Raw genomic sequence first — 26,078 nt, 5'->3', positions numbered from 1 at the left:
GGGATCAACTGCGCTCGGAGATGATTGGCAATGTTCGGCGCGGTTGATTCCCCCGAGTGTCGTCCAAATGCGCTACTTTGAAGGGCCGCGTCCTGCGTGAAGTTGCCGCGCATGCCAGACGTACAGCTTGTGTGGCTCAGAAAATGTCATCAGCGATATACTGCAGCACATTAGCATGGCTTTAAAGAAAGCGACAATAAGGTGGTTTGGGAATTGATAGCCTAAAAGAACGAATTTCCAAGTCCTGCGGCAACGATGGAGAATTATTGGTCCTACAGATACTGCGCAATGAAAGCCTGCCAGGCCATCTCCAATTCTTTCAATCGTGCCTACAACTACTTTGCGGTAATGATAGGAAATATTAAAGATGCCTGAATTATCTTCAAGGTCATCCGACCAATGTATTGGTATGGCTCTGATTCCAAAGATAGCAGCTCTGTTCTGTACCAATGTAGGAGCTCTCCAATTCGCGTGCACGCCGACAGACAACAGCGAGCTAAATCGCCCTCGACCATATCGACAGCACAGCTCTTTTCTGCTCCCTCGTCTAACCCATCACCACAATGTCGACTTATTTTAGCACAGAAACACCACATCCTCCATCTTCTGACCACAAGCTGCCTCAGTTTCAGGGCGACAACGCGGTGCTACTGCAACACCACCGGATACTTATCGGACTTGAAGACTTGCGAATTGGAGAGTTGTTCTTCACGGAAGAGCAACCTCGATTTCTTGATCCTCAAAGAGGAAATGAACCATTGGGCTTCTGATGCACTAGGAATTCCAGTTTGGGATATTAACACCTACTCGTTGAATCGCAAGTTGGGGGTTGCCAGCAGTGCCCAAATAGGTACTTCCTTGGTTGTCTCAAAAGGGAAAAAAGTCCCGACAGCAGCATTTAACCCCATATTAATTACCTGGCTCAGTAGTGTGGGTGCTCTGGGCCACAGGGATCAATCCTTCAACATCAGTGAATACCGGCGATCATCAAGCCTAGAGGGAAATCGAAGATGACGGCGAACACGGTTTTTCGAAATCTAAAGGGAATTTTTGTGTCGTCAAACCTTGGGAGAGTTGGCAAGGTCACGAATCATGCGTGTTCGTCAGTTGGGTCGACTTGGTGTTTCCATGCAAGCCACAGCCATTTGCGGAGACCAGTCTCGGGTTCCATAGGGGGGCCTGTATCAAGTCTTTAGGCCAGCAAAGGTCCGCTCTTATATGCTAGGTAGTTGGCCAAGTTGCGGCAGGCCCCGACTGACGTGATGCATCACCGCCCCGAGATCGGACCGCGTTTCGGTGAAGTAAATAAACCTCCTTGGAGCTTTCTCCAGAATAATTCAGGCTCGCAAGAACCGACTCCCTTCAGAAACCTCAAGCGGAATGATCAAGCTGTCAACCAACTAAACCTAGATCCACCATGGCTATCATTAAAGGAGACTCGCCTCAACCGGTCACTGTCAAGGACGTGCACAAAATCGCAAAGGAACGTCTCGACAAGCCAGTATGGGATTACTACCAAACTGGCGCGGACGACGAGTATACTCTCGAGCGTAATCACGCTGCTTACAACGAGTAAGAATTTTTACTCTTTTTTAATCTGCATTGCATTGGCAAGCTGACCATCCGGCTCCGTCTAGCTTGCTTCTTCGACCTCAAATGCTTCGTAATGTATCTGATATCGACACCTCAACAACGATTTTTGGCAAACGATACGACATCCCAATTGCAGTCGCCCCAAGCGCATACCAGAGGCTCGTCGGAGGAGAGGGTGAGCTTGACGTTGCTCGCGCCGCCTCCAACGTAGGAACCAACATCACTCTTTCCACCAACGCGACGACTTCTCTCGAAGATGTTGCGCAAGTAATCCCCCAGCGCGGTCCCGACTACCCCAGGCCATGGTTTCAACTTTACTTCCTCGGTAACCGAGACCTTACAGCCGGCTTGATCCAGCGCGCAGAGAAGGCAGGGTACGAGGCTCTCGTCCTCACCGTCGACACTGTAATTTTGGGAAACCGCCTCCAAGAACGCAGGACGCCGCTGCATCTTCCCCCGGGGATCGCGATGGCCAACATCGAGTCGCGAAAGTCCGGCGCCATCTCCACCGCTGGGAGCCTTCTCCGTGCAAAGACGGCGGCGGAGTACAAGAAGATCGCAACCGAAAACCACGAGTCACTCGTTGACGCTAGTCTCGAGTGGGACGAGGTCATCCCCTGGCTCCGTTCACAAACTAAGATGAAGATCATCCTCAAGGGAATCCTGACAGCGGAGGATGCCCAGAAATCTCTTGAGGCCGGCGTAGACGCTATCATCGTGTCTAACCACGGTGGTCGCCAGCTGGATGGTGTACCCTCGACTATCGAAGCCCTGCCCGAAATTACGGACGTTGTGAGAGGCAGGATCCCGGTAATTGTCGATGGAGGCATAACTCGGGGAACCGATGTATTCAAGGCGATCGCACTCGGTGCCAATCTGTGCCTCATTGGCAGGACTGCCTTGTGGGGATTGGCGTGGGATGGCCAGAAGGGCGTTGAGGGCGTTCTCAATATCCTTGAGAGAGAGCTGTCAAGAGCAATGGCATTAATGGGTGTGGCAAAGCTCAAGGACATTTCAAGAGGACATCTTGGGCGGGCTAAGACGAATGGATTCGGAGTTGCGAAGCTATAGATGATGAGCCTTGTTTATTTCCTTTAGCGGTCAATTAGAGTCCACCCGGAACTGGTCTAGTTCTGCCTGGTTGGTTTTACAATATTGTGAATTATAGATGAATCTCCATTCTATCCTTTTCAACGGTTTTGTGCGACGCCGGCGATGCTTCTATACATAGAATTGTGTTGGTATCGAACAAATACAAAGCACGGTCTTCGTAATCCTCGAGAGTTGAGGCATTACTGCTGGTTATCAACAATTCGCCCTTGACGGCGAGCCGATCGCAGTATCGTGTGCATGTCCATGTAGCCAGATTTGGAGGAAGTCAAGCTGATAGGACATAAGACAGTCTTCTTAAAGAATCTCAATGTGACTCTTTAGTCTAGGGCGTTACGATGAAAGAGGCACCGCGCTTTAATTCATGACATTCCATTTGGCTAGACCAACCGTCCTATTTCAAGCTATCAAGCTTACATCTCCCACTAACTAGTAAGAGTATCTGAACTTCCGGTTCTCAAAGTCCGTCAAGTCCATCAAAATCTCATCATCTTCATCTGCTGCATTCTGGCCGCTGGCCTCAGCCTCCGCATCTCTCTGCTTGTTTCTCCGCTTCAAAACCAATCGAATGGCGATGGCCAATACAACTTGACCCGCCGTACAGCCCATGATGACCTTGCATCCGGTACTGTATATGGGCGCTTCCGATGCAAGGAAGGCTTGGGGACCAATGATATTTCCTACACAGTACGCGAGAAATACGAACGCTGTTGACGTAACGCGCTTGGTGTATCCTGCAACGTTGGCAGCAGGCATCTGGAGGGCGACGACGAGAGCACCGACAAAGGAGGGACTCTATAGCTCGGAGTTAGCACGCAGACTTTTGTCAGTTGAAAAGAATAACTTACAATGTAGTAGGCCATTAATAACCCGTTCTTGTTGCCTCTGTCCAACTTCAAGAAGAGTGAGACAGCAATGAGCGTCGGCAATACCCAAGTCATCATAACAATGGTCCGGAAGTTCTTGAACCGGGAGGCGCAGAACGGGCCCGTAAATATGAAGAATGCGACCCAAGCACCATAAGGAATGCCATATGCGGTCGTCAGCAAAGCGTCTTTAGTGAAGCCCTTGACAATCAGCTTGCCAAAGTTGGCGATGCCTCCGTTAACGATCTCATTGAGGAGGGTGTAGAAAAACAGAAGCCAGATCTGGATGTCTGTGAACGCTTCTTTTATCTGAGCCGGCTTGATCTTTCGGCTGAAGACGCCAGTCTTATTGCTCTGACTGCGTGCAATGAGCAGAGTCTTCTGTTCGATGGTGTAACGCTTGGCCGTCATGATGTTGTTGGGCAGGAAGAAGAATAGAACCACTCCCCAGACAATGGTCAGGCCACCACACATGATGAAAATAATCCTCCAGACATCCCATCCATCGGCCTGGCCAACACCGTAGAACAGGATGCCTCCTATCATGGAGCCAAATCCGTTGAAACAGTAGAAAGCTCCAGCTCTCATGGGGGCTTCTTCTCGGGTATACCACATGCTTACAATCATCATGAAGCAAGGGGTGATGACTGCCTCAAATGCACCGAGCAGAAATCGGCAGATGGCCAGGCCGGCAAAGCTGTGGGAAGCAGCAGTGCAAGTTAGGACGGTTCCCCAGCAGACGACGAAGATGCTGACGACAGTGCCGGTGGGAAAGTGTTGGGCTAGGTAACTAGCAGGCCACTCTGCGATCAGATAGGCAAAGTAAAAGATACTAGCAAGCCATGAGTACTGGCTTTGCGAAGTATTTGTCGTCTCGAAGAGGTCGAAGACTGCGCCATAACTAAGCGCTTGCTTGTCGATATACTGCAGCAAATACGTTCCCATGAGAAGAGGTAGCAACGTGAGATCTACCTATAGTAAGTGTAACGTTAGCATCTTGAACACCATGGCATTCGCTTGCCTAAGGGCCAGGGGGGCAAGGCATTGTAGAGTGTGACACTTACCCTGCGAACAAGCTTTTTCTGCGCATCCTGATCCGCGAGAAGCTCGCGAAGCTGTGAGTGGGAGACACCATTCTGCTGCAGGAAAATTTCGGCCTCGTCAAGGAGCTCGACCTGGCCAACCTTGAGCTCCTCGCCAACACTTCCAGTGCGGGAAGGCTGCTTCTCTGCAATTTCCAGGTCCTCGGGCTTTGGCTGCTCTGCGTTTATAGATGTTTCAACTGCCATTGTGGAGTCCGGGGAACCGCAGAGGCGGGTCGCTGCTTAAATGATGTGCTTTAGCACGCAATGAACGAAGTGGACACAGCTAGTATAGTTGAAGGGTCAATTGCATTATTGCATGCTTGTTCAGATGGCAAGGTATGTCGGCGAGAGAGTGGTGAACTTGGACAAGAGCGAGATAGGCAGACTTGTCCGATGCGGACAGCTCCGGGTCGCGAAGGTCTTTTATTCATTGTCATTGCAAGGGATAAGAGATACCCATTGTTGGCTACGATACCGCCTAGAGCCCCCTAATAGAATCGATAAGATGGTTGCCGATAGCCGCTAACTCCTGCGACGTTCGGTTGCACACGGTATAGGCTGCAGATAAGATATCAGATGATGTCCTTCAACCAGGGCAACGTCATATCCTGGCAACAGGATCCATCGGCTGATAAGGGTCCTTGGACAGAAAGAAACTACCCCGCGTTGGTATGGGTAGCAGTCGGCTTTGGTTAATTGTCCTGGGGAGAACGAGTGGAGTTGCCGCGGGCACGGTGCAGCGCAGCGTCGGCAAAATGCAAAGAAACCGGAGCTAGATTTGCATGCCGATCGGTTGCGAACACCAAGTGGATCCCTCTCGGTGAACGTCCGCCTTATCAGCGTGCGCGTTGACTAACAGACGAGTTATCAGTGCTAGCGCCCTTCCGTCGGAACTCTGTCATGATAGTGGTTGTGGACCTTTCCGCGGGGAAATATCAAAGACTCAACTCCCACTCAACTTCCCCGAGTCGTCTGCCGATGTCCGGACTCCGCAGCCACAGACCAACTTCAAACAGGCAGCTAGACACCACAGCCAGCACGAAGCCATGTCGACGGCTTCAGACCAACCGACACCCCGGCCATACCGGTCGCATCTTCGTCCAGCCTGCCTGCAGTGCAGAAGGCGCAAGTCGAGGTGTCAACAGCAAGAAGGGATCACCTCGTCAACTTGTCAAATGTGCCACGTCTACGGCACAGACTGCGAGTTTCCGCCATCACCTCGAAGCGCAGGCCGCGCACCGCTCCATCCCGGGAAAGTCCAGAAATCCTACCGGACCCCGCAGTCCAACACGCCATGTCGAAGGGAACCTCTCGCATCGGCTAAGGTACCCCAGAGCGGCATACGGACCTCCTCCACGTCTCCACCAACAAGCAGTGAATCCAGCTCCGGCCCAAAAGCTGTGCTTGATCCGCATAATACTCACTTGATGCTGGCACTGGACAGCCCAGAGGACGAGGACAACTCCCATATCATTGGTCCAGCCGTCACAAATGACACACAGGTCCTGGCGGATTACCTGAGCTCTGAGCCCAGTATCCACGAGCGAATGATCCGTGTGGTCAAGCCCAGACCAGGCACTCAGGTGGGCCAGATGCCCCGTTCCACGATGCCGGGTGGCATCCGGAAGCCTGTCATATTTACGGCAGTTCGTAAACGCCCATATGGCCTTGCTCCAAGACAGACTGCACCGTTGCAGAAGTACCAAATTTTAGAGAAGATGCTTGAACCTTGGACATCAAAATTGATAGATCTGTAAGTCCCCGTCTCTTCTTAATCTTTTGTTTCACCAGGGGAATGAGAATCAAAGACCCCGGCAATAGCTAGCAATAGATATGACTGGGAAACTTAGGAAGGCCTTACTAACCACAACATACCTAGGTACTTCCAGAAAGTCAACATTTGCTTTCCCTTATTGGACGAGGTATCATTCAAACACCAGTTTAGTACTGCGAGAGACAGGATATCGCCGGCGTTGTTGTCGGTCCTGTACGCACACTCCATGATATTCTGGAAGAGCTGTCCAGACTTGCCCTCACAGTACTGTCCCGACTCAAGATTCATATGGAATCAAGCAACTGAAACATTGTTTTCGGAACTCCACATCTCACCCGGGATATCCACCATAATCGCAATCATCCTTAATGTCGGCGGCAGACCGACTACATCAATGATCATGAACGAAATTCAACTTGGCGCCGCCGTGTCGCTCGCCCAATCACTAGGTCTGAACCGGGACCCTGTGGACTGGAATATTTCCATGCCGGAAAAGTGTTTGCGGATGAAGATTTGGTGGGCTTTGGTTGTTCATGATAAATGGTAAGCGCCACCGGCTAAACATTTTAACGAGGGCAAATTTTGAGTTCTAACTCTTGCAGGTTGAGTCTTGCATACGGCACACCGCCCCAAATCAAACGGTACCAGTATGATGTACCAGACCCGTCGTTGGAATATCTCACTAGCAAGGATGCCAGTGGCGCCCAAATCGCGGCCGCTTCAGTCTTCATGGCCCTTGTCACCCTGACGGGGGTTCTGGACAAATATTTGGAACACGTCTATGACCTAAGCCAAGAACGAGACCAAGATAATGACCAGACGTCCCTCGATCTGGAGCTGAGTATCGGAAAATGGGAAGATTCTTTGGGCGACGATGTAAGAAGGATCATTACCCGCGGAAACAACCTGCACATCCCCGGCGCGGCAAACTTGAGATTGGCTTATCTATCAACCAAGCTACTCCGCAGGAGGATAGAGCTTGATATCGAAAAGCAGGAGGATGCCGTTCCCGGCGACGCGTTGACAAACCGATACATTCAGGTTCGCCGCGCAGCCGAGGAAATTGTCCTCCTAGTGCAAGAGCTGGAAGAGATACACCTCAGTGATTTCTGGCTGCCAGTCAGTGCATTCGCATTTACGTCGGCCATTACGTTCTTGCTCAGGTGCGCCCTGGAGACGGAGAACACGGCGGGCGGCCTGGCTCAAAGCGCATCCCTCAGGCTGGCAAAGAATCTGATAGACTCATTGCAGTCCCACCAACAGAACTCCGGGTGGGATCTAGGCGACCTCTGCCTTGCTCAGTATGCTGAGGTTGTTGAGAGGCTGTTGACTGCAGACAGTCCGTCCGCTACGGTACCTGAGTTTCAGCAGCTCATGATGTCGTCGGAAGTTCCCATCATTGATGAGCTTTTCCCTAATCTATGGGATATGTTTTGATGAGATGAGGGGCCAACATGAACTAATGTAACTATGTATGACTATATCACGAATAATGATTGTTGCTGTTACACTTGCAAAATTCTCGCAAGGGCAATAAATCAACGCAGTTCCAGGAAGCTTTAGCAGCTTCATTGTTTTAAATATTAAGATATTCAAATCAAACATCTGTGTTCCCTGTCAAATCTCCTAGTCTTCAAATGTTTCTGTCTGCTTCCACCAAAAGTTGCACTCCTTCTCTGCCCACTTGTAGTCCACAAACTGAGCCGAGATACCTAGATTTGACCCCCCCGCACGCTCATCATTTCCCTCACCAAACACCATTGTATCCTGGGTTTGTTTTTTCTTCTCTCTTGGAAACGGCAACCACTCAGGACGCTTGGCGAATTTGCCCTTGATCTTGTTCGGGTCACCATGCACAATGAACGAGGTGGAGTACGCATGCATCATGCCAGCAATCTCATCTTGCTTGGGTGAAATGGTCCTTACTTCAGCATTGTAAGTCTGGTAACGCATCTGGTCGCCGTGGTTGGCGCCGTACAGAGCAGTCTTGTTCAAGGCCCAATGATAGAGATAGACAGGGGGATTATCGGGTAACTTGCTTCCCCAGACTGCGGTCTGTCGTACTGGACAAGTGTAGGCATAGTGACCATACGCGACCTCGGCGCGCTTGTACTGCGGGCCGATATCAAGAGGTCGAGTCTCGACGTACTCTGATTCAGGGTTCTTGGATGGGTCCGGGTATAGTTTGTCCAGCTCAGAAAGATCCTTGTCGGAAAAGTGAGGCAAGAGGGTGCGGAAGAAGTCCGTAAAGTCGTCAGGCGTGGAAGCAGTCTTGGGAACGTACATTGCACCTTCATTGTGGGCCGAGCCAGTGAAGATGGGAATCTTGTTCCACTTGCCGGATTTCCAGGCGTCAATGGGGCGTCTTGAGATGATGTCTTCATCGAATACGGGTTGCCATGCCCATCGAACAGACGGGTTAGATCTCTCATACACCTTTTGTCCAGACTCAATGATGGTCGATGACGGAAGTGCTCGAAGGCAGGGCAATATTTCGTGTTCGGGACGGTTGCCGCAGCCGGTAAGCCCTAAGAACTCTTGGAAGTGTGCCTCGTTGAGCTTGGATTCCGGGGGGTGTACAACTCGTGCGGTATGTCCGCCAGAGTCCATGATTGCCTTGTGAAACAGTTTTTTCTTCTGGTTGATGTCCATGATAAGGTGTCCGATCTGTAACGTGTAAGCGGAGAATAAGTAGAATCCCGGTTTGAACGTACCCCATGTGCTGCAGCAGATAGACCCATGATTGTTACATCATTAGGATCTCCGCCAAACTCGGCGATGTTTTTCTGAACCCATTCCAATGCAACGTACATGTCCTTGAGTCCGAGGTTCAAGAGACCCTCCTTCTTCGTAAGAGCGGAATTCATTCCACCCGCAACACCAATGCGATATTGCATTGAGACGCCAATCCATGGCTCTTCAGACCATGCCAGCATTGACGGGGTATTGTGCATTCTCGCTGCGCCACGGTTGAAAGCGCCGCCAGGTATCATAACCGCGACCGGCAGTTTCTTTTTGGTGGCTGAGTGGTTTTTTGGGCGGTATACATTGATGGTCAAGCAGTCTTCGCTTTCCCAGTCGGGCCCAAGCCATTCATCGTCTGTAAACGGAACTAGCTGCTTACCAGGGCATCTGTTAAGTAGTCAGAAATCGGGCTCTCTCGGCGTACCACAACTAATACTAGCGTCACCAATGGCAAAAGCTCACCTCGGACCGAGTTCAAATGCTTCCAGCGTTCCATTCCCAGCTGGGACGGGCACGGCATGCCTAAATCTCAATTGTCCGACGGGGGGGAGGGCATATGGGATTCCCATGAAGCCCTCCAGGGGCTCCGAAAATGTACCGTCCGTTACCAGTCTGCCAAGTATTGTGCCTTGGTCAATTGTGACCGAAGCTGCAGGGCTGTATTTGTGTTTGCCTGCCTGACTGGTAATCAGGTTAGCATCCTGCCAAGTCCAGACATATGCAAGGACGCTAGCCACTGCCAGAGGTAGGCCTAAGGTCCATTTCAAAGTCGAAGCCTTTTCCGGGTGTTTTGACATCTTATTGCGCTGAATGATGATATCGGTCGACGACGGAACGAGATGTCTTGGGTAGCAGGACCAACTACAGTGAAGATTTCAAGATATACATCGCTTACAGACGATGATACAAATCGTTATCTCATGACGTCGGCAGTGGTGTTGCGGAGTGGTTCAAATATTGGCGTTGCAAGGATCCTATTGGACCTAGCCGCAGGACAGTGACCAGTGTTTCCCACGGCTCACTGTGAGATGCTATGCCTCGCCGCGGGAAACTCGAAGCGCCCTACAATCCTACGAAGCCGGATGTCAGATTAGCAATCCTGATTAGGCCCACAGTATCGAACGACGACATATGGTTTGAGTAGAATTGGAATGCTACTTGATTCTGAAAGAATCGGGCCGCATTTTTTAACTCGTACATTCGTTAGCGAGGGATGTCAATTTGACATGCACATCGCAGCGCTAGCAGCGTTGTATGAGCGTCATACCTTGGCGGATGAAAAATCAAAAAGGGTTTTCTGTTTTAACCAGATAGAACTTGGGCATTGCCTTCACTGGGCACTTTGGTGGGGGTTAGAGTCGGTTGCATATTCGTGCCCTGTGCTGTCAACACGATCTACGTTGGCCATGCCCTAAGTATACTTCCTGCAACTGACAGAATGAAGCAAGTCAGTTATTCAACAATTGGCATTAAATCTCTTCTTTAACAGCTTGCGATTGTTTCCTGGAAAATCTGCAAAGTTTCGCCAGCTATTGTGCTGAGCTTGACACTGGCGAGCAAAACTATCCCAATCAATGCACTTTGAGCCGTCACATTGCAGATATGTGTAAGTATGAGTAATTATGCATAGCTTTGACTCCTCGCCGTCTGATCGCCGACGGCCCGGCCCAACTTACCCTGATCGTCTTGATCTAGCCGAAATTTTAATGGGATTGGAAGACGACGGGTGCTGAGTATCTTTAAAATACGATCCATTTAGAGACACCAGCAAGCCTTGTCGCAGACAAACATGGCCCGCTCTAACTAAAACCAAGGGAGAACCCATATTGCATGCATCACAATGTCTCATAGCTAGAGTCCTCCAATCGGATTGATTCAATGTTACTAGGCGGAGTCTGCTGAGTTCTTATTACCTTCTTCTCACTCCAAACGCTCATCCGTGCTAATCCAATCACAATAAAGAAGTTCAGATGAGTGGGGATGAGTCGCGATGATTCATACTTAGGCCGTGCGACCCTTTCCTCATTCGGCATCTACAACTTGGGCACTTTGGAAAGCAAATCCATTTAAATACCAGGTCGCTGGCTTTGTAACTTACAGATTAATATTTTAAAGAGTATGAACATATTCGATCTATTAGCCAGCTAGATTTCAGGAGCATTCTTGACGTCGCAAATAATGGACGCCTGGACTACGACAACGGCGAAGTCCTCGTTCGACACCGATAAAAAAAGGTCTCCAGAGGCAGCCTCGGGACCCGGCCCCACTAGGGCGGCCGATCCGATTTTCAACACCGGCAACGTTGCCGATCCCGACAACGAAAAAGTCCACAGCCCACCAGCTACCGATGACGATGCGGGAAATTACCCTTCCGGCTTTAAGCTGGCGGTAATCATCATCTCTCTCATTCTCGCCATCTTCCTGGCCTCTCTTGACATGGTCAGTCCACCGTTCCGGCTTCTTTCTACCTCCGTCTTGTTCTCATCATACATAACTAACATATTTCCCAATAATAGACAATCGTCGCAACAGCCATTCCCAAGATTACCGATACGTTCGATGGCCTTGCGGATGTTTCTTGGTACGGTTCCGCCTTCTTCCTTACAAATGGCGGCTTCCAATCCTCCTGGGGAAAGGCCTACAAGTACTTCCCCTTGAAATACACCTTCCTTGCAGCCATTTTGGTTTTCGAGATTGGAAGTCTCGTCTGTGGTGCGGCACCCACTTCCACGGCCCTGATAATTGGCCGCGCCATCACCGGCATCGGCGCCGCCGGCATGGGAACGGGGGCTTACACTATAATTGCCTTCGTTGCGCCGCCGCGCCAACGGTCGACGTACCTCGGCATTGTGGGCGTTGCCTACGGGATCGCTTCTGCTATCGGGCCTCTTTTGGGTGGCGCCTTTGCGGATAGGGTCTCCTGGCGTTGGTGCTTCTACATCAACCTTCCTATTGGTGGGCTTTCCGCCTTGATGATTCTGTTCTTCTTCCAAGCCCCCGACGCCGCAAAGCCGATCGTCGCAACTTGGAGAGAGAAGACGCTGCAAATGGACTTTGTGGGAGTTGCCTTGATCATTGGCGGACTCATGTCATACGTCTTGGCCCTTCAGTACGCCGGCGTCACTGAGGCGTGGAACAGCAGTGTTGTTATCGGCTTGCTTGTGGGATTTGCCCTTATACTGGTGGCGTTCGGCGTTTGGGAGTTTTTCCAAGGCGAACGCGCCATGATCGTTCCCCGACTATTCATGCAGCGACCTATCGGAACTGCATGCCTCTTTACTCTATTTTTCAGCGGATCATGCTTTCTGGTCATTTACTACTTGCCGATTTACTTCCAAAGCGTCTTCAATGTCTCCCCGACAATGTCAGGAGTCAACAACCTCCCTCTCATCATATCCATCTCGATAGCTATGATCGCTTCCGGAGCCTTCGTCGGCGCCACTGGCCTCGCAGCTCCCGTCATGTTGACGAGCGCAGTGATTGCCACCATCGCATCAGGGCTGCTGTATAGCCTCGACATTGACACCAGCACGGGCAAGTGGGTCGGCTATCAGATTCTCGGAGGCGTCGCTTGGGGGATGGCGTGGCAGTTGCCAATCATTGTCGGCCAGGCGAGTGCAAGCCCAAGCGACATTTCCACCGTCACAGCCATGATCCTTTGTAAGTTTGGTCCCGTCGGTTTCTGGAACGGGTTTTGTATCTAGAACTGGACTAACTATTATGTCTCTGCAGTCTTCATGAACTTTGGTGGGACTACCTTCGTGTCCGCCGCACAAGCAGCCTTCGTAAACACTCTGCTCACGACCGTCCCCGATACCGCTCCAGGGGTCGATCTGGCCAAGATTGTTGAAACTGGAGCCACTCAAATTCGGGTTGTGTTTCCGGCTAACCAGATCTCTGGTATTGTTTCGGCATACATGGCGGGCATCAAAGTCGCATTTGGCATTTCCATCGGTGCCACTGGCCTGGCGGTAATGATAAGTGTTTTTTGCCGGTGGAAGCGGCTCAACACGGAGACCACCAAGGGTGCAGTTGGCGCAGCTTAGAGTCGTAGAAAGGAACTGTCGACGATTGATGATTACTGTACACTGTTGTAATACTTTATTAGCGGTTACGCATTACAGACTCCTATGAATTAATACGGGCCATGACAATCTTTTATTCTTGGTTAGAGTTGTTTCAGACATTGCAATATTGACCAAGTATCACTTGCCTAAGTTACTCGCTTTCTAACATTGGCCCATAAAGCTACATCGCCTGGACAATTTCTCGGGCGATTCTCACAGGAATATTCACATGACTACATTATATACGCTCACTTTAGACATTAATCTGAAAAGCGCAGGATTTACCAATGTGTATAATGGTCATTTCACATACAATATATCCCTTGATCCCTTGCGCTAAGGCGTCGCCAACTGGAGGTCTGGGCATGTTGGTTTCAAGTACCATTCCACCATTGATGATCGATCCCCAAAACATAACCTTGGCTTTCGGCAATGCCGCCAATCTATTGCATCGCAACCGCAACATCAGATTGGTTTCTGAATCGGTGGCTGCGCCTTGTTGCAGTCAATAAGCCCATGCTCGTTCTTGGTAGCTTCCCACCAAGCCGAATGGACCATACCCGGATTGCAAATTGATGCGCCCTGGAACATCCAACGAAGGTATCCACCGTCTCCTCCGCAGCTGGGGTTGTCCAAAAGAGCACAGGCCGGATGGACTTTCAGTTTGGACCAGAGGTTTCCGCACATCCCGGGAATGTCCTCGACGCCAGCAACTGTGATGACATACTCTTGCCACATACGACGGTTCTTGTAGTAGCAGATAGGGTGCCTCATATAGGGCCACCCAGCTCGAGGCCCTCCGAAACCCTCCCATGGGCTGGGGATTGCAGCAGATAGAGCTCCGGGCAATAAGGCCGCAATGGCTAGACTTATGATAGTGGCTAGTCTCATTCTTCTTTCGGCCTGGGTTCCGTGGGGTGTGATTACTGCGTAGTACCTGCTGCTGAAACAGGGTAAGTGATGAACTGTCAGGGGCTGATGTGGGCTTAAACAAACTGTTGCTGGTTCTATAGACGCCTTCCTGATGTCGAGAACTAAGGCGGATAGAGGGACAGTTTGTCTTGTTTTATTTTGCTTTCTATGACATCTCCGAAAGAGCTGTCTCCGCAAGACTCTTGGTTTACTGGAGTTGGGGTGGTGGAGTTTAGGCGGTTGCAACCCATAACGTTCACAAAGTCTAGTTGCAATCGTCGGTTCTACCCAAGACCCCTACACATTTATTACTACTTCACTAGAACAGGGTGTGTGGCCTGCCACCCCCTGAAACGCTTTACACCAATTGACCTCCGAACCATAAAAATGAAGTCCTTCAGTTCAAAATCGCCGGCATTAATTTGTGGGCGTAACTTTTCTTGGTTCCATGACTTCGGTTCACCATCATTGAACTGCCCACGAACGTGAAGTATGATGGTGTAGCCATTGTGCAGCAAACTTCACCTGTAACCCTCAATTCGCCTCGCCTAATCCATCGCGACCCTTTTAATCAGATATAAACCTCCATTAAGGAAATATAATGTAGCAAGGTATATACGACTGCAACCTATCACTTGCCCAACCACTACATGGCGGCTCCCATATCTCACGTAAGATGCAGAATGTGGGGCAATCGTAAACGCATGATGGCGGCGCAGTTGGATTCGACTGCCGGGTTGACTGAACTAGGAAGGCAACAGTGTGCGAAATGTGAGGGGATTTAAGTGGGCGGATTGCGTCGTCGTCTTGACGGGGTTTTTCCTGGATTCCTTTATTTCATCTATACTACATCCCGAAGAGACCATTTCACTGCTGCTGGCATCACGGTCTCCCGACCATGGCGAAACGCGGCTATCTCCTCTTGACGGTCCTCGTGGGGCTCCTGGGCGTTCTGATATCTCGTCGCCGAGGACCTACCGATGACCAACGACCAACCCCTATAGTCGGCAGGAATAACACCGTCCTCTTCCTCGTCAACGTCGAGCATGGCCTCTCCAACGTGCACGTCGCCACAGCCTTCTCCCTCATCGAGCACCACCCGGAAGTCACAGTCCACTTCGCGTCATGGAGCAAGCTCAGAGACAGAACGGACAAGTTATCGGCCTTTGCGCGCAAGAGGACGCCCTCTTCGCCCCCGGTCGTCTTCCATGAGCTGCCGCCTCCGAACTTTTACGACGCAGGCAAGCGCACTTCTCTCTCACTCATGCAGCCGCCCGGCATAGCCGGCAATAGGGCCCTCTCAAAGGATATGCAGCAGCTCGTCTCGCCGTGGAGCGGTCCGGATTATCTCAAGATATACAAGCACGTCAGCGGTCTCATCCAAGAGATCGACCCTGCGGTGGTCGTCCTCGAGACGTTTATGCGGCCGGGTGCCGATGCCACGCGGGATGCCAACCGCCTATATGCTGTATTGACGCCCAATATGCTGTCCGAATGCTTCGGTGAGCAGCAGCCTTGGATGGGCGTTTTTTGGAAGTACCCTGCGTGAGTCCGAAGAAACCCCTCCTCGCAGCCCATTCTTTGGCGGAATTTTGAGGCTGCTTGTCCTTGGGATTGCAGTCTCTGCCGGCACGCCTCTCATGTATTGTGAAAGCAGCTAACATGCCACTCCGATAGCATTGGGTCCGGTCTCAACTTCCCGGTCCCCTGGCGAGACATCCCTTCAAACATCTACCAAGTGGTTTCTTTCATCTCCAGCTTAGCCTTTGGCGCTGAAATATCCGCAAAACGCAAGTTTCTTGTGGAGAATGGAATGAAGAACCCCCTCAGGCTCTCTGACAGCCACAGGCCGGGGACGAGCGTCTTGATAAGCCAGGACACGGCCGGCTCCTCCATCCCGGTCGAGTTCGTCCCTCCCAACGTCACCGCTACCGGCCCCATCGTAGTCGGCGTTGCCCCGGTCGAGGACCAGGATCCGGAGCTGGCTGCCTGGCTGGCACGCTCACCCACCGTGCTCGTCAATCTTGGCAGCGTGCTAGAGTATGATGCCGCACGGGCTCGGCCCATGGCCGCCGCACTCAGGGCCGTGTTGGAGCGGACGAATGTGCAGATCATATGGAAACTGCACAGGGCCGAGGGCCTCGATGACGAGACCTGGAAGCCTTTGTTGGAGGAGTTCATCGCCAATGACAGAATTAGGGTCTCTAGATGGCTGACGGTAGACCCCGCGGCCTTGCTTGAGTCTGGACACATTGTGGCTTCCGTCCATCACGGAGGCGCAAACTGCTATCACGAAGCCATTGCGTGCGTCTCAAGTCCCCCCTTCACCACCCCTTCCCCATGACCGTATACCTTTCGACCCTTTTACCCGAGAAACCCTTCGAAATTTGCTGACGTGAGAACCTCCAGGGCTGGCGTGCCGCACCTCATCCTGCCGGCCTGGTTGGACCACTACAACTACGCCGCGCGCGTGGAGGAAATCGAGCTGGGCGTCTGGGGCAACAAGAAGGCGGCCCCGGGGTTCTCCGTCGACGAACTCACCAGCGCCTTCCTGAGGCTGCTCGACGACGGGCCCGCCAGCGCCTCGATGCGGGAAAACGCCAAGCGGCTGCGCGGAACCCTGGCCCGGCCCGGACGTGACATTGCGGGCGACGAGATTGCTAGACTTGCAGCGACTGGGCACTGAGGTATAGAGGACGATTATCCCCCCCCCTTGTGCTCCTTTTCTTTCATTTTCTTTTGGCTGCTCTCATATATCCTTTCCTGCCACTTGTTACATGGCGCTGCCTGACTAGATTTCAAGGTGACTGCAAGACGTCTGTTCCAGAACTCCATATCGAATCGACCGCCGTCTAATATAGAAATTTAGGAACATAGACGTATATTGTGAGATCTGTAGTTTTCTTAGACTGGAATACATTTAATTTGGAAATGAAACCGCTCTTTCTAATGACAACGGGAAAGGGCGAGGTTGGGCTCGAGGCTCGGTATCACCACTTCCGAAAGGTATGCCCGTGGCCGTCCTGCTACGCTTCCCCGTTGACGGGCCACTTTCCTTCAGGTTTGACCCCTGGATCCTTTGTGGTTTGTCCCGGACCTGCCTTCTGCGCACACGATCCGCTGGGACTGGGAGGAGTGACGAGCCGCCGCGGGTGTTGAGTTTTGCCTCTTTCAGCACTGATTGAGACGCATGTTCTTCCAGTCGTCGTTCCGAACGACGAATCGGCGACGCATCGCTACTTGCACATGAGCTGTCAACCTACAAATGTGACTTTTGAGAGTACCCGAGCCATGTCGAACTCCCTCAGAGTAGACGGGTCAAAGAGTGTACCAAGCACAGACCTTACTTTTCGTCGGTTTTTTTTTTTTTTGCATGAAACTCTGGGTATTCTCTGTTCATCATGCCCCAGCCCCGTATTACCAAGTTCTCATGTTTGGTTCAGCAAGACGGCTGTTGCAAAACCACACTTTGTATCCCACTAGCGGCCATAAAAAGGTGACATTGTTCATTCAAAGAGGGATGGATGGTCCGGCTGAGGTGTGCGAATGACGATATTCACGGCCTTGCAAATTGTTTAGCTGGCGACTAAAAAAACATGAGCACGGCGGGTCCCGAAGCAAAAAGTTGTTAAATCAAGCGACTGCCTTGGCAGTTGGGCTCCCATTCTGTGCCTGTCAAAAACCCATTGCTCGCCGATAACCTGGCACACCCCACAGGTTAGTGCCCGTGTACAGTCTGCGATCCTTCTTGATACCTTTTTTTTATATTAAAATAAAAAAAATAGGACACCCCCGCCCACGTCTAGACTCTAGAGCTTCTGCACCTCTTGTTAGGCGAGCCCCACGGTGCCGCCGCGGCCCGATTCCGTCTGGTCTCGACCGTGTCCGCCCCCACCTGCTGCAAACCCACAGACATCATCTAGAATGCAATCGTGCGATTCACTCGCTGTTCTAGACTCTCAACGCCGCGTATTTTTTTTTCTTCTCCCGTATCAAAACACCTAAACTCATGCTGATTGCTGCCAAACGTCGTTCTCCTCAGTGGAGCCACGTGCTGAAACGCCTCGTCGAAACGCGCTGTCCTTATCGCAAAATGGCCCAGAATGCTCCTCCTCCTCTGTTCGGCCCAACCACGTTGTGTTGCCTGCCGAGTCCTGTCTCCGATAACTGAATGATGAAATAATGGTGACCGTCTCTTCTTAGTCTTAACTTGCGCCGGCCGTTTAAATGGCCCAACTGCCTCTTCTTTCTCGCACGCCCCAGGCAAGGGGGTCGAGGCTGTCTAGATCCGGGTGTTGTCGTGCCCACTCGTAAATGTACGCCTTGAGGGCCCTCCACCTTGGGCACCTCTTCTCTTCCGCTATTTCGGCCTCTACCGGGTCCACCAAATGACCACTTGCCATCTGCTTCACGTCGTCCATCTCCAATTCTTCGATGCCCATGTGAGAAATCTTGGACAGCTCCTCGTCAAAGCTCCGTGCCATAGCCGGGTATCCCAATGAAAGGTAGTTGTACACCTGTGTGATGAAGATGTCATCGAACTCGGTTGCAATCTTTTCTTCCAGGGCCTTTTCGCGCTTCAGGCGGTCTTCAAGACCGGCAAGCATGTGCAGGCCCTTGGCCTCGCCCGACCGGACACGGTGCTCAGCGGTGCTCGGTGTGAGGCTGGCGGACGAGTACACAGATCCGGGCTCGTCAGTCACGGAGCTCTTGCTGAAGGCCGCGGCGAATGGGTCCCCAGAGGTAGTAGGCGGGAGCGGTGTATGCAGCATTCTGGGTCCTTGGAGCTCGGATGGTACGATGGCCTGATCGCTCTCGCTGTTCCGGAAGCAGTAGCCCCTCCACAAGCCGGCTTCTCCCGTCGAATCCCTGTTTCTCTCTTCAGTGGTCGGCACCTCTGAGAAGGGGTGGTCCGGCTCCAGCTTGGTCTGTTTCGGCGAGGGGCATTTTCGGAAAACGATATCCTTGCCCAGCATCGGCGGCGAGGCGGCCTTGCGCATCTTGCGGAACTCGCTCGTCTCAGGGGGGAGTCCAAAGTTGCCGAACGGCCGGCCGAAACCGCCACCGCCTGCCTTTCGGAAGCCAGTCTCGGGCACGATTTGAGCCGGCGAGGCGATGGGCACCTCGTTGAGCTTGCTGGCCGCAGCGGGCGGGATGAAGGGCATGGTGGTCTCGCCTATTGGTTTGCTCACCGGCTCGGGCGGGGGGAGTTCTGGCCGGCGCAGGTCGTTGTTGATGATGGGGGAGGGGCTTATCAGCGGCATGAAGGTCTCGCCAATCGGCTCCAAAGGCCCCCTGGGGCTGACGTCGGTTGTGTGGTTTCTCTTGTTGGTCAGCCACATGGCGTCGGGAGGGCCGTCGAGCTCCATCTTGTCGAGGTCCGAATCATTGTGGGTGTCATCCTCATCGTCATCGTCAAAGACCGGGGCGTGGTCGCCTCTAGCGACAGCCAGCTTCTCTGCATGCAACTGCATGTGCTTGTGCCAATACCCAACTTCCGACGACTTGCGACGGGCGCCGTTGGCGTGACGGCCACGCGGCTTGGCCTGCGAACCTGTTGCCTGAGGGGAAGCGCTCTCGGGGGTGCTGTCGTCGCCGGAGCTCTCTCTGAAGTAGAAGTGGGCGGCGCCTCCCTCACGCGGACGACTGTTGGGGAACGCAGCCAGAGCAGCCTCCTGCATCTGGCGCTCAGCCTCCATGGCAGCCCATTCCAACATGTAGGTGCCGGCATTCTCGTCCTCTGACTCTCTTCTCGCGCCTTTGGGTTGTTGTTGGATGGGCTGGGACGCGGGCGACGAGTCGCCGTCGGCCACCTTCCGTCTTGACTTGGTGCGGTGGAGGTAGATGTGGTTCGTGTAGGGGGTGATGTCGGTTTTGTCGGTCGGTCGGGTGGCAGGGCCAGCATCTCCCACCCTTCGGGCGCGCCTGGATGACTCGATGAGCTGGGGGGCGAAGCGGCGTCTCGGGGCGTGCTGCAGATCGTGCAACTGGGGGGGTTGCCGATGCGGCGGCGAAAGCTGCATGCGTTGCTCGAAGGGATTGGGGGATGGGGTTCGCGGGGTGTGCTCTGGGGTGGGCTCAGGTGCCGGGCCTGGCTGCTGTTGGTGTTGCTGCTCGGGGCCCTTTCGGACAGATTCGAAGGTGGTTTCGATGGGAACGGGAGCGAACCGCCTCCGCGGCTCGTTGGATTGAGCCATGGCGGAGGACGGTGTATGGGAGAATGGAGCTGGCAGATCGGGGGGCGATGGTGAGGCGATCCGAACGAGGTCGGAATGGCAGGGCGGAGAGGAACAGGTCAGACGGAAGTTTGCTGAGGTGGTTGTGTTGCAGGACCCTTTTTCAGTGCAAGGAGGGGTAGTTGATCGGACGAAGGATGACGGTGGTCCCGGTGTCGGGTGATTAAGTTGGGTGTTGGGAGGGGGAAGGAGGTTGGTCTGCGGCGGTTGGGGGATATCTCTGTTGCTGATGCCGACGGTGTTTGCTGCTGCTGGCCGTGCGGCGCGCAAGGTGTTGGGGGAGAAAGGAGGAGAAGTAGGACGGACAGATCGTGAGTTTTGTCGGCGGGTTGGAGGCGAGGTACGTCTTCCTCTGCGAGGGACGGGTGACGAGACAAGGTACCTCGAAAGACGGCTGGTGCAGGGCGGGCAATGGAAGCCGCCGTGCAAAAAAGACGACGGAGAGGATGCTAAGGGGCGGCGGTGACGGGGTCACAAGGCGTCTGAGTCTGCGTCTGCGTCCTTTGGTCTGGAAGCAGCGAGCGAGCGGCCGGCAGCGAGAGCGGAAGCAGCAGGAGCAGCCAGCACCAGCGGCGACAGGGAAGGAGTGGGCAGGTGGGAGGAGGTACCATGGTATCTAGTGTATCTATCTGTAAGAGGAACACAGTGAGGTGAAGGCGTGGTGCGGGTAGGGTACGTACCCGGTACTCGGTACATGGGTACATGGAGGTACGAAGTAGAGGACGACTTGCACATGGTGAAGGGGCGCTGCTGCAGCCCGAGAGAGCGGGACGTAAGTACCCCACCGTATGTGTACCTGAGCGCTGGGCTGTTCTAGCAGTACTCGGGACCTTGCCGGGCGGGTAGATACGTTCCAAGTATTCCAGCAACAGTCATGGCCATGGGCAAGCACAAGCAAGCAAGCAAGCAAACAAGCAGGGCGGGCAGTCGAGGGTGTGGTGGGGTTCGGGCTGGTTACAGAGTGGGATGACATTCAGGTACCGCGGCCGTGTTGGTGGAGGTGAGACACTGTGCTGAGCGTGGGGCAGTAGGTACCTCACCATGGCCTATGGAGAGAGAGAGAGAGAGAGAGTACATGGTGTGGTGGTGCTGTGCAACAACGGCCATTGCTCATTCATTGATGGTGATGGTGAGCGGAATGGGTGAATGATGCCATTGGGGCGTACAAGGTGCTGTTCCTTGCCTCGTTTTCCTACCTGCCTCGCTGTTGTGTCTCTGTTTCTGCGGGTGGTGGCTCCTTCTCCTTCTATTTGGAACGTTGAGATAAAGAGTACGTACCTTTTATTTCATTTTTATTTTTATTTTTATTTGGGTTCCCAGTGCCCCCTCATTCCACCCCAGTTCTCGTTGGGAAGGCCTGCAAGGGTAGAGAAAAACACGGAGTAAGCAATATAAATAAAAAGGGAGGAATATACGAGCGAAAAAGAAGAAAAATACAAGTATAGAATTAATGGAGTTGATTATCAAATAATGTCCAGTCCGGCCGTCTTCGTCAGAGCCATATCCCCATCCCCGATGTCGCACCGCGCCCTCCGCCCCGCCGTGCCAGCCGTGGAGTCCTGGAGTCTTGGACTCTGGAGAAGCAGCAGCCGCCTGGGCTGAGACCGAGAAACACAGTCTGCATTGGCAGAACGTCACACCTTGTAGGTACATGCTCGGCCCATTCCCATCCTCTCCCATTGACCAATTCCACCCGCGACATGCTCCCTCCACCACCACACAATGCTTGTGTTGCTTGTACCTTGACCGTCTCGGCGGCTCAAAGCGACTGGGCCACAGGGGACCATTTTCGTCTCGTCTCCTCCTCCTCCTCCTCCTCCTCCTCTTCTTCCTCACTCCTCCCTCTCCGTGTCTCCCCAATCTCCAGTCTCGTCTCCAGACCACCTCCAGACACCCATTCTTTTGTTTCCCTCCCTAGTGTGCAGATTGGCATAGTACCCGCCTTTCTCGTACAGCGTGCCGTGCGATACGCCAATGGGGGGACCCGGTGGTCGCGCACCTGATCTGAGCTTGGAGGCGATCGCGCCAGGGCAGGGCAAGGAAGAGCCCCGAACGACTCTCCGCCTGACTCCAACGGACCAGAGAAGAGCCCAAATGCCAATACGAACTAATAATAATAATAACAATGTCCATCATGGAATGCTCCGTGCCTAGTGTACACTACACTACACTGCAACTACGCTCCCGGCTGCCCAGCAGCAATTTCGCTCACCAGGGTTGTGTTCGAGGCCGTCGTCGTAGTCGTCGTCGGCGATGCCACCGTCTGGTCTGCCCCTTGACATCATCGCCACAACCGGGTTTGCACGCACGTCTCGCTTCAGGGTACGAGAGCCTCGCCCGACCCCCGAGCAATGCCCAAGATGCATGCCACCCCGGTCTGGAACATCGCCCTTCCCTTTCCATCCGTACCTACCCAGCAGCACTTGCAGTAATTACGGAGTCGATGCGGATACCAAGTACCACACCAGGCGAGACGAGACCGGCGCGGCCCCAGACCAGATGGTCGAGAAATTCTTGACCTGCCCCCGAGAGAGGACGCTATCGACATCGATAGACGGCAGACGTTGGCCATTAGTGCAGCCAGTCAGTCTCCAACCCTCTCCGCTGCTGTCTCGCCCCCTCGACCGTCGGCCACAAGCCCACTCTCGACGCCGCCAATGCAATAACATGGAGAGAAGAGGAGCCCCCTAGAGACAACAGCCTGTCAGGCTCGACGGAAATGGCGTCTGTTCGCCCCGGATCCATCTCTAATGCGCTCATGCCTATCAAACTAGGCCACTTCGCAGTCCACTAACGCTTCTGCCACCCGAACTCTGAACTGTGGCCGTACCAACCCCTCGACCTCGACACCGGGGCGATGGATTCGAGCACTTGGACTTAGTCACAGGGCCCTCCGGCAGCAGAGCAGAGGGACCGGAGACTTACAGCAGCCGCCTCGTCCAGTCCACCTGTTCCTCTCAGCTGCTGACTTGCCCATTCTTCTCACCGATCCTCCGCCTCTGCCCCGCCACTAACGTCCCCCCGGCCTGTCACCCAACCATCACACCGTCGCTCCCGGACTCCTGCCTTTTCCATTATCCCAAAAGGGAGGATAGCAAAAGCCCATGTGTCTAATTTGTCACGGCGCTCCATCAGTCACCTCCAAGTCCCTGGGCCCTTCGCCCACGCTGCTTCTCCAGACACCGGCATTTCTCTTCGGACCCATGAGCAATTTCGCTGTCCGGGGGTGCCGCATCGCTGAGATGACCGAATGAGGCGCTGGCGTGGCTGAGGTGCCGTTTGCGAGTCAAGCCCCGACATCATTTACGAGCCCTGACCAACCCATTTCCAAGGCCCAACACGCAATGTCCCCGAGCCTGCCCATCATCCCATTGTGCTGGATCCCGCCCAGGACAGGTCCCTCTCGGGGAGAGCCTCCCGCCGTACTTGGCTGATTCTTACGCCGCACTACCTGGCGCTACCCGACACCTCAACTGACGCCATGTTTTCCTCGGGACTGGGAAACATCGGATGACTGCCGCTTCGGGCCCAGCCAGTTGCGTCTGTTGAGCCACGCAACCAAACTTGTTCATTGTCTGAAGAAATGCATTGTCCAAGCTTGCCAGCGCATCGATCCAAGGCCGAAAACATCCCACATTCCACCCACCATCAACGGAGAGCGAGACGGACCACCACGACGTTGACCGAGGAGGAGCCGGCCAACGGCGACGTCGCCCGTCGTCACTTTGCGTTCCTGGCAACACCTATGCACTGTCCGTTTCCGCACGGCCCACGGGGGTCGTACCCTTCTCACCTCCCTATCTCGGCCGGCATTCAATAATCGACATGCGTCTCATCTGAATCATACCAGCAGCAGTCCACCGCTCCCAGATCCCGGCACAAGCCCACCCGGCGATCATCAACCCCCGTGGAACCCCCACACCGCTGGCTGTCCTTCAACCCAGCGTCTCCCCACGGCCGGCCATGTACACTATAGCATACTGCACATTGGCTACAAAGCTTAATAATGGCCACCACACAAGCCAAACATTCCTTGCCCTGTCAACACGTTACCTTTACAGAGTGTAAACCCTCTTCTGTGTTGCAATTGCTGCTCAGCCGGCGATCCGGTCCCCTTTGATGTCACCTCGAATTCGCCGATGCCGGCATTAAGCCATCGCCACGCTCCAACGCGCTACTCGGGCAGGTAGCCAGTCAACCCATCAACAGACAATACATCCACCAGCCTGTCTTTGCAGCGGCCCCGTCGTGATGCATGGAGCCATGGACCAGGGAGCCGCGTAACATCTAGTCTATTCCAGCTTCACCTGAACCAAGCAACTACCCCGGCCTGCTTGGTCGGTGAGACTTCACGACAGCTTCAATATCCCCCGCGCCTCTGGACGTCAACATCTGCCCCATTGCCCCCTTGAGTTTCTGCACCCGAGTACCCAGAACACACAGTTCAGAGGTACACGTGCGCAATTTCTGCTTTTTCCTGGCCACGCGCGCTCACTCGGATGCTACCCCTCGCCTGCAAGCCACATGCAGAACAACCAGTTCTCGTGATAATCAGGAACTGCAACCCGACATCATTGGCTGGTTCGCCGTCGCCCTGCGGCCGCTAAGGGGCCCTAGATGCATCTGACACACACCGCTCAGCGGCTTTTTGTTGAGACCAGTCAGAATTGGTGTTTTATCGGGAAAGGTTGGTGCTGCCAACCGTCTTGGTACCTGTGCCTTATTCGCCCTTCAAATCGCCGGCTAGGTAGATTTTTTTGCTAGGTACCTAGTTCTGCCGGCCTCGGCTATCCATTTTGTGTCCCGGAAGCCAAGGTCTCGCTTCCCCGACCGGCCTGCGGAGCAGAGACCACCTTATTCCCCCGCGTTTCCGGCCCCACTCGTTTCCGTGAATCGCCGGCCGCATGCGGGCTTAACTCGCGAATTTAGCGGGAACGCCGTCCACCACTCGACGCATAAACCCGGGCAATGCTGGGACGCCAATTGCCAAATGTATGACTATAGACGACCATGTTCCTGTGCCGGCTCATAGATGAGCGGGGGTTTAGTTGGGAGGAGCGAGAGACACTGTGTTTTGAGGGGGCATTCGAAGACCGTGGGGAGGAACTAGAAATGAAGGCAAGCGCGGATGATGTGTGTCGCCGATCTCATTCTTTGGAAGCCTTTCGACCAAGGATAGTTTGACGATCATGCCGCAACTGCTGAAGCGGCACCTCCAGTGCCAACGCGGACACAAGGCATGTAAATGGCAGCACAGGAATTCCGAATCCGGTGGTCGCCACAATGGGGTGCGTTGATGTTTGCGCTCTTGTCGCAGCAACTCAAATGCTCGTGCCCCGCGATGTGCATCCCGAACCTATTCGAGCATCAAGCTTCAATCATCCTGTTTCACATGTGCAGCCACTCGTGGCGAGTTGCGCACCGTTTAAGTTTTAACCTCTGAATAGCTACAGCCGTTGTGTTTCCCGGGCCGACCATCATCAGCCTGCTAGTGAGGTGTCACGTGGTCTTGCTTCTGGACTGGAGAAGGAGAAAGCATGTATTCTGGCCGATCCCGGTGGCTTCGTCTGACAGTTTGTCTTAATGAACTGCACGGTATGATTCATCTTGTCCCCGGCACGCTAAACTTCTCCGGCCTACATCTTTGGGATTAGCTTTGTATACACGATATGTTTGGTTTGTCTCGGACT

At 53.5% G+C, this 26,078-nt stretch overlaps 7 protein-coding genes across 7 annotated transcripts; 4 read left to right on the top strand and 3 right to left on the bottom strand.

The window, feature by feature from the left end:
- Positions 1 to 1,417: 1,417 nt before the first annotated feature.
- On the top strand, positions 1,418 to 2,664 carry EsH8_VI_001174 (FMN-dependent dehydrogenase; the record flags this gene model as incomplete). Its single annotated transcript, XM_083272427.1, has 2 exons — positions 1,418 to 1,572; positions 1,638 to 2,664. 2 exons carry the CDS (start codon positions 1,418 to 1,420, stop codon positions 2,662 to 2,664), a joined length of 1,182 nt encoding a protein of 393 aa, XP_083127601.1.
- A 468-nt stretch (positions 2,665 to 3,132) lies between these two features.
- On the bottom strand, positions 3,133 to 4,858 carry EsH8_VI_001173 (uncharacterized protein; the record flags this gene model as incomplete). Its single annotated transcript, XM_083272426.1, has 3 exons — positions 3,133 to 3,498; positions 3,552 to 4,541; positions 4,634 to 4,858. The coding sequence occupies 3 exons, from the start codon at positions 4,856 to 4,858 to the stop codon at positions 3,133 to 3,135; spliced, it is 1,581 nt and encodes a 526-aa protein (XP_083127600.1).
- An 842-nt stretch (positions 4,859 to 5,700) lies between these two features.
- On the top strand, positions 5,701 to 7,865 carry EsH8_VI_001172 (transcription factor domain-containing protein; the record flags this gene model as incomplete). Its single annotated transcript, XM_083272425.1, has 3 exons — positions 5,701 to 6,407; positions 6,534 to 6,971; positions 7,031 to 7,865. 3 exons carry the CDS (start codon positions 5,701 to 5,703, stop codon positions 7,863 to 7,865), a joined length of 1,980 nt encoding a protein of 659 aa, XP_083127599.1.
- A 189-nt stretch (positions 7,866 to 8,054) lies between these two features.
- On the bottom strand, positions 8,055 to 10,304 carry EsH8_VI_001171 (uncharacterized protein; the record flags this gene model as incomplete). The annotated part of the gene is made up of 4 exons (XM_083272424.1): positions 8,055 to 9,095; positions 9,143 to 9,560; positions 9,636 to 9,854; positions 10,240 to 10,304. 4 exons carry the CDS (start codon positions 10,302 to 10,304, stop codon positions 8,055 to 8,057), a joined length of 1,743 nt encoding a protein of 580 aa, XP_083127598.1.
- Positions 10,305 to 11,351: 1,047 nt separating this feature from the next.
- On the top strand, positions 11,352 to 13,219 carry EsH8_VI_001170 (MDR family MFS transporter; the record flags this gene model as incomplete). The annotated part of the gene is made up of 3 exons (XM_083272423.1): positions 11,352 to 11,612; positions 11,690 to 12,833; positions 12,906 to 13,219. 3 exons carry the CDS (start codon positions 11,352 to 11,354, stop codon positions 13,217 to 13,219), a joined length of 1,719 nt encoding a protein of 572 aa, XP_083127597.1.
- A 1,831-nt stretch (positions 13,220 to 15,050) lies between these two features.
- EsH8_VI_001169 (uncharacterized protein) lies at positions 15,051 to 16,838 on the top strand (the record flags this gene model as incomplete). Its single annotated transcript, XM_083272422.1, has 3 exons — positions 15,051 to 15,697; positions 15,830 to 16,456; positions 16,562 to 16,838. The coding sequence occupies 3 exons, from the start codon at positions 15,051 to 15,053 to the stop codon at positions 16,836 to 16,838; spliced, it is 1,551 nt and encodes a 516-aa protein (XP_083127596.1).
- Positions 16,839 to 18,375: 1,537 nt separating this feature from the next.
- Positions 18,376 to 20,349, bottom strand: EsH8_VI_001168 (uncharacterized protein; the record flags this gene model as incomplete). The annotated part of the gene is made up of 1 exon (XM_083272421.1): positions 18,376 to 20,349. The coding sequence occupies one exon, from the start codon at positions 20,347 to 20,349 to the stop codon at positions 18,376 to 18,378; it is 1,974 nt and encodes a 657-aa protein (XP_083127595.1).
- Positions 20,350 to 26,078: the final 5,729 nt, after the last annotated feature.

This window comes from Colletotrichum jinshuiense, chromosome 6 (genome assembly GCF_051148585.1).
Source record: "Colletotrichum jinshuiense chromosome 6, complete sequence".
In the NCBI taxonomy this organism is placed as follows: domain Eukaryota; kingdom Fungi; phylum Ascomycota; class Sordariomycetes; order Glomerellales; family Glomerellaceae; genus Colletotrichum; species Colletotrichum jinshuiense.
The sequence above is the reverse complement of the archived record's forward strand: the minus strand, read 5'-3'. Positions and strand labels throughout refer to the sequence as shown.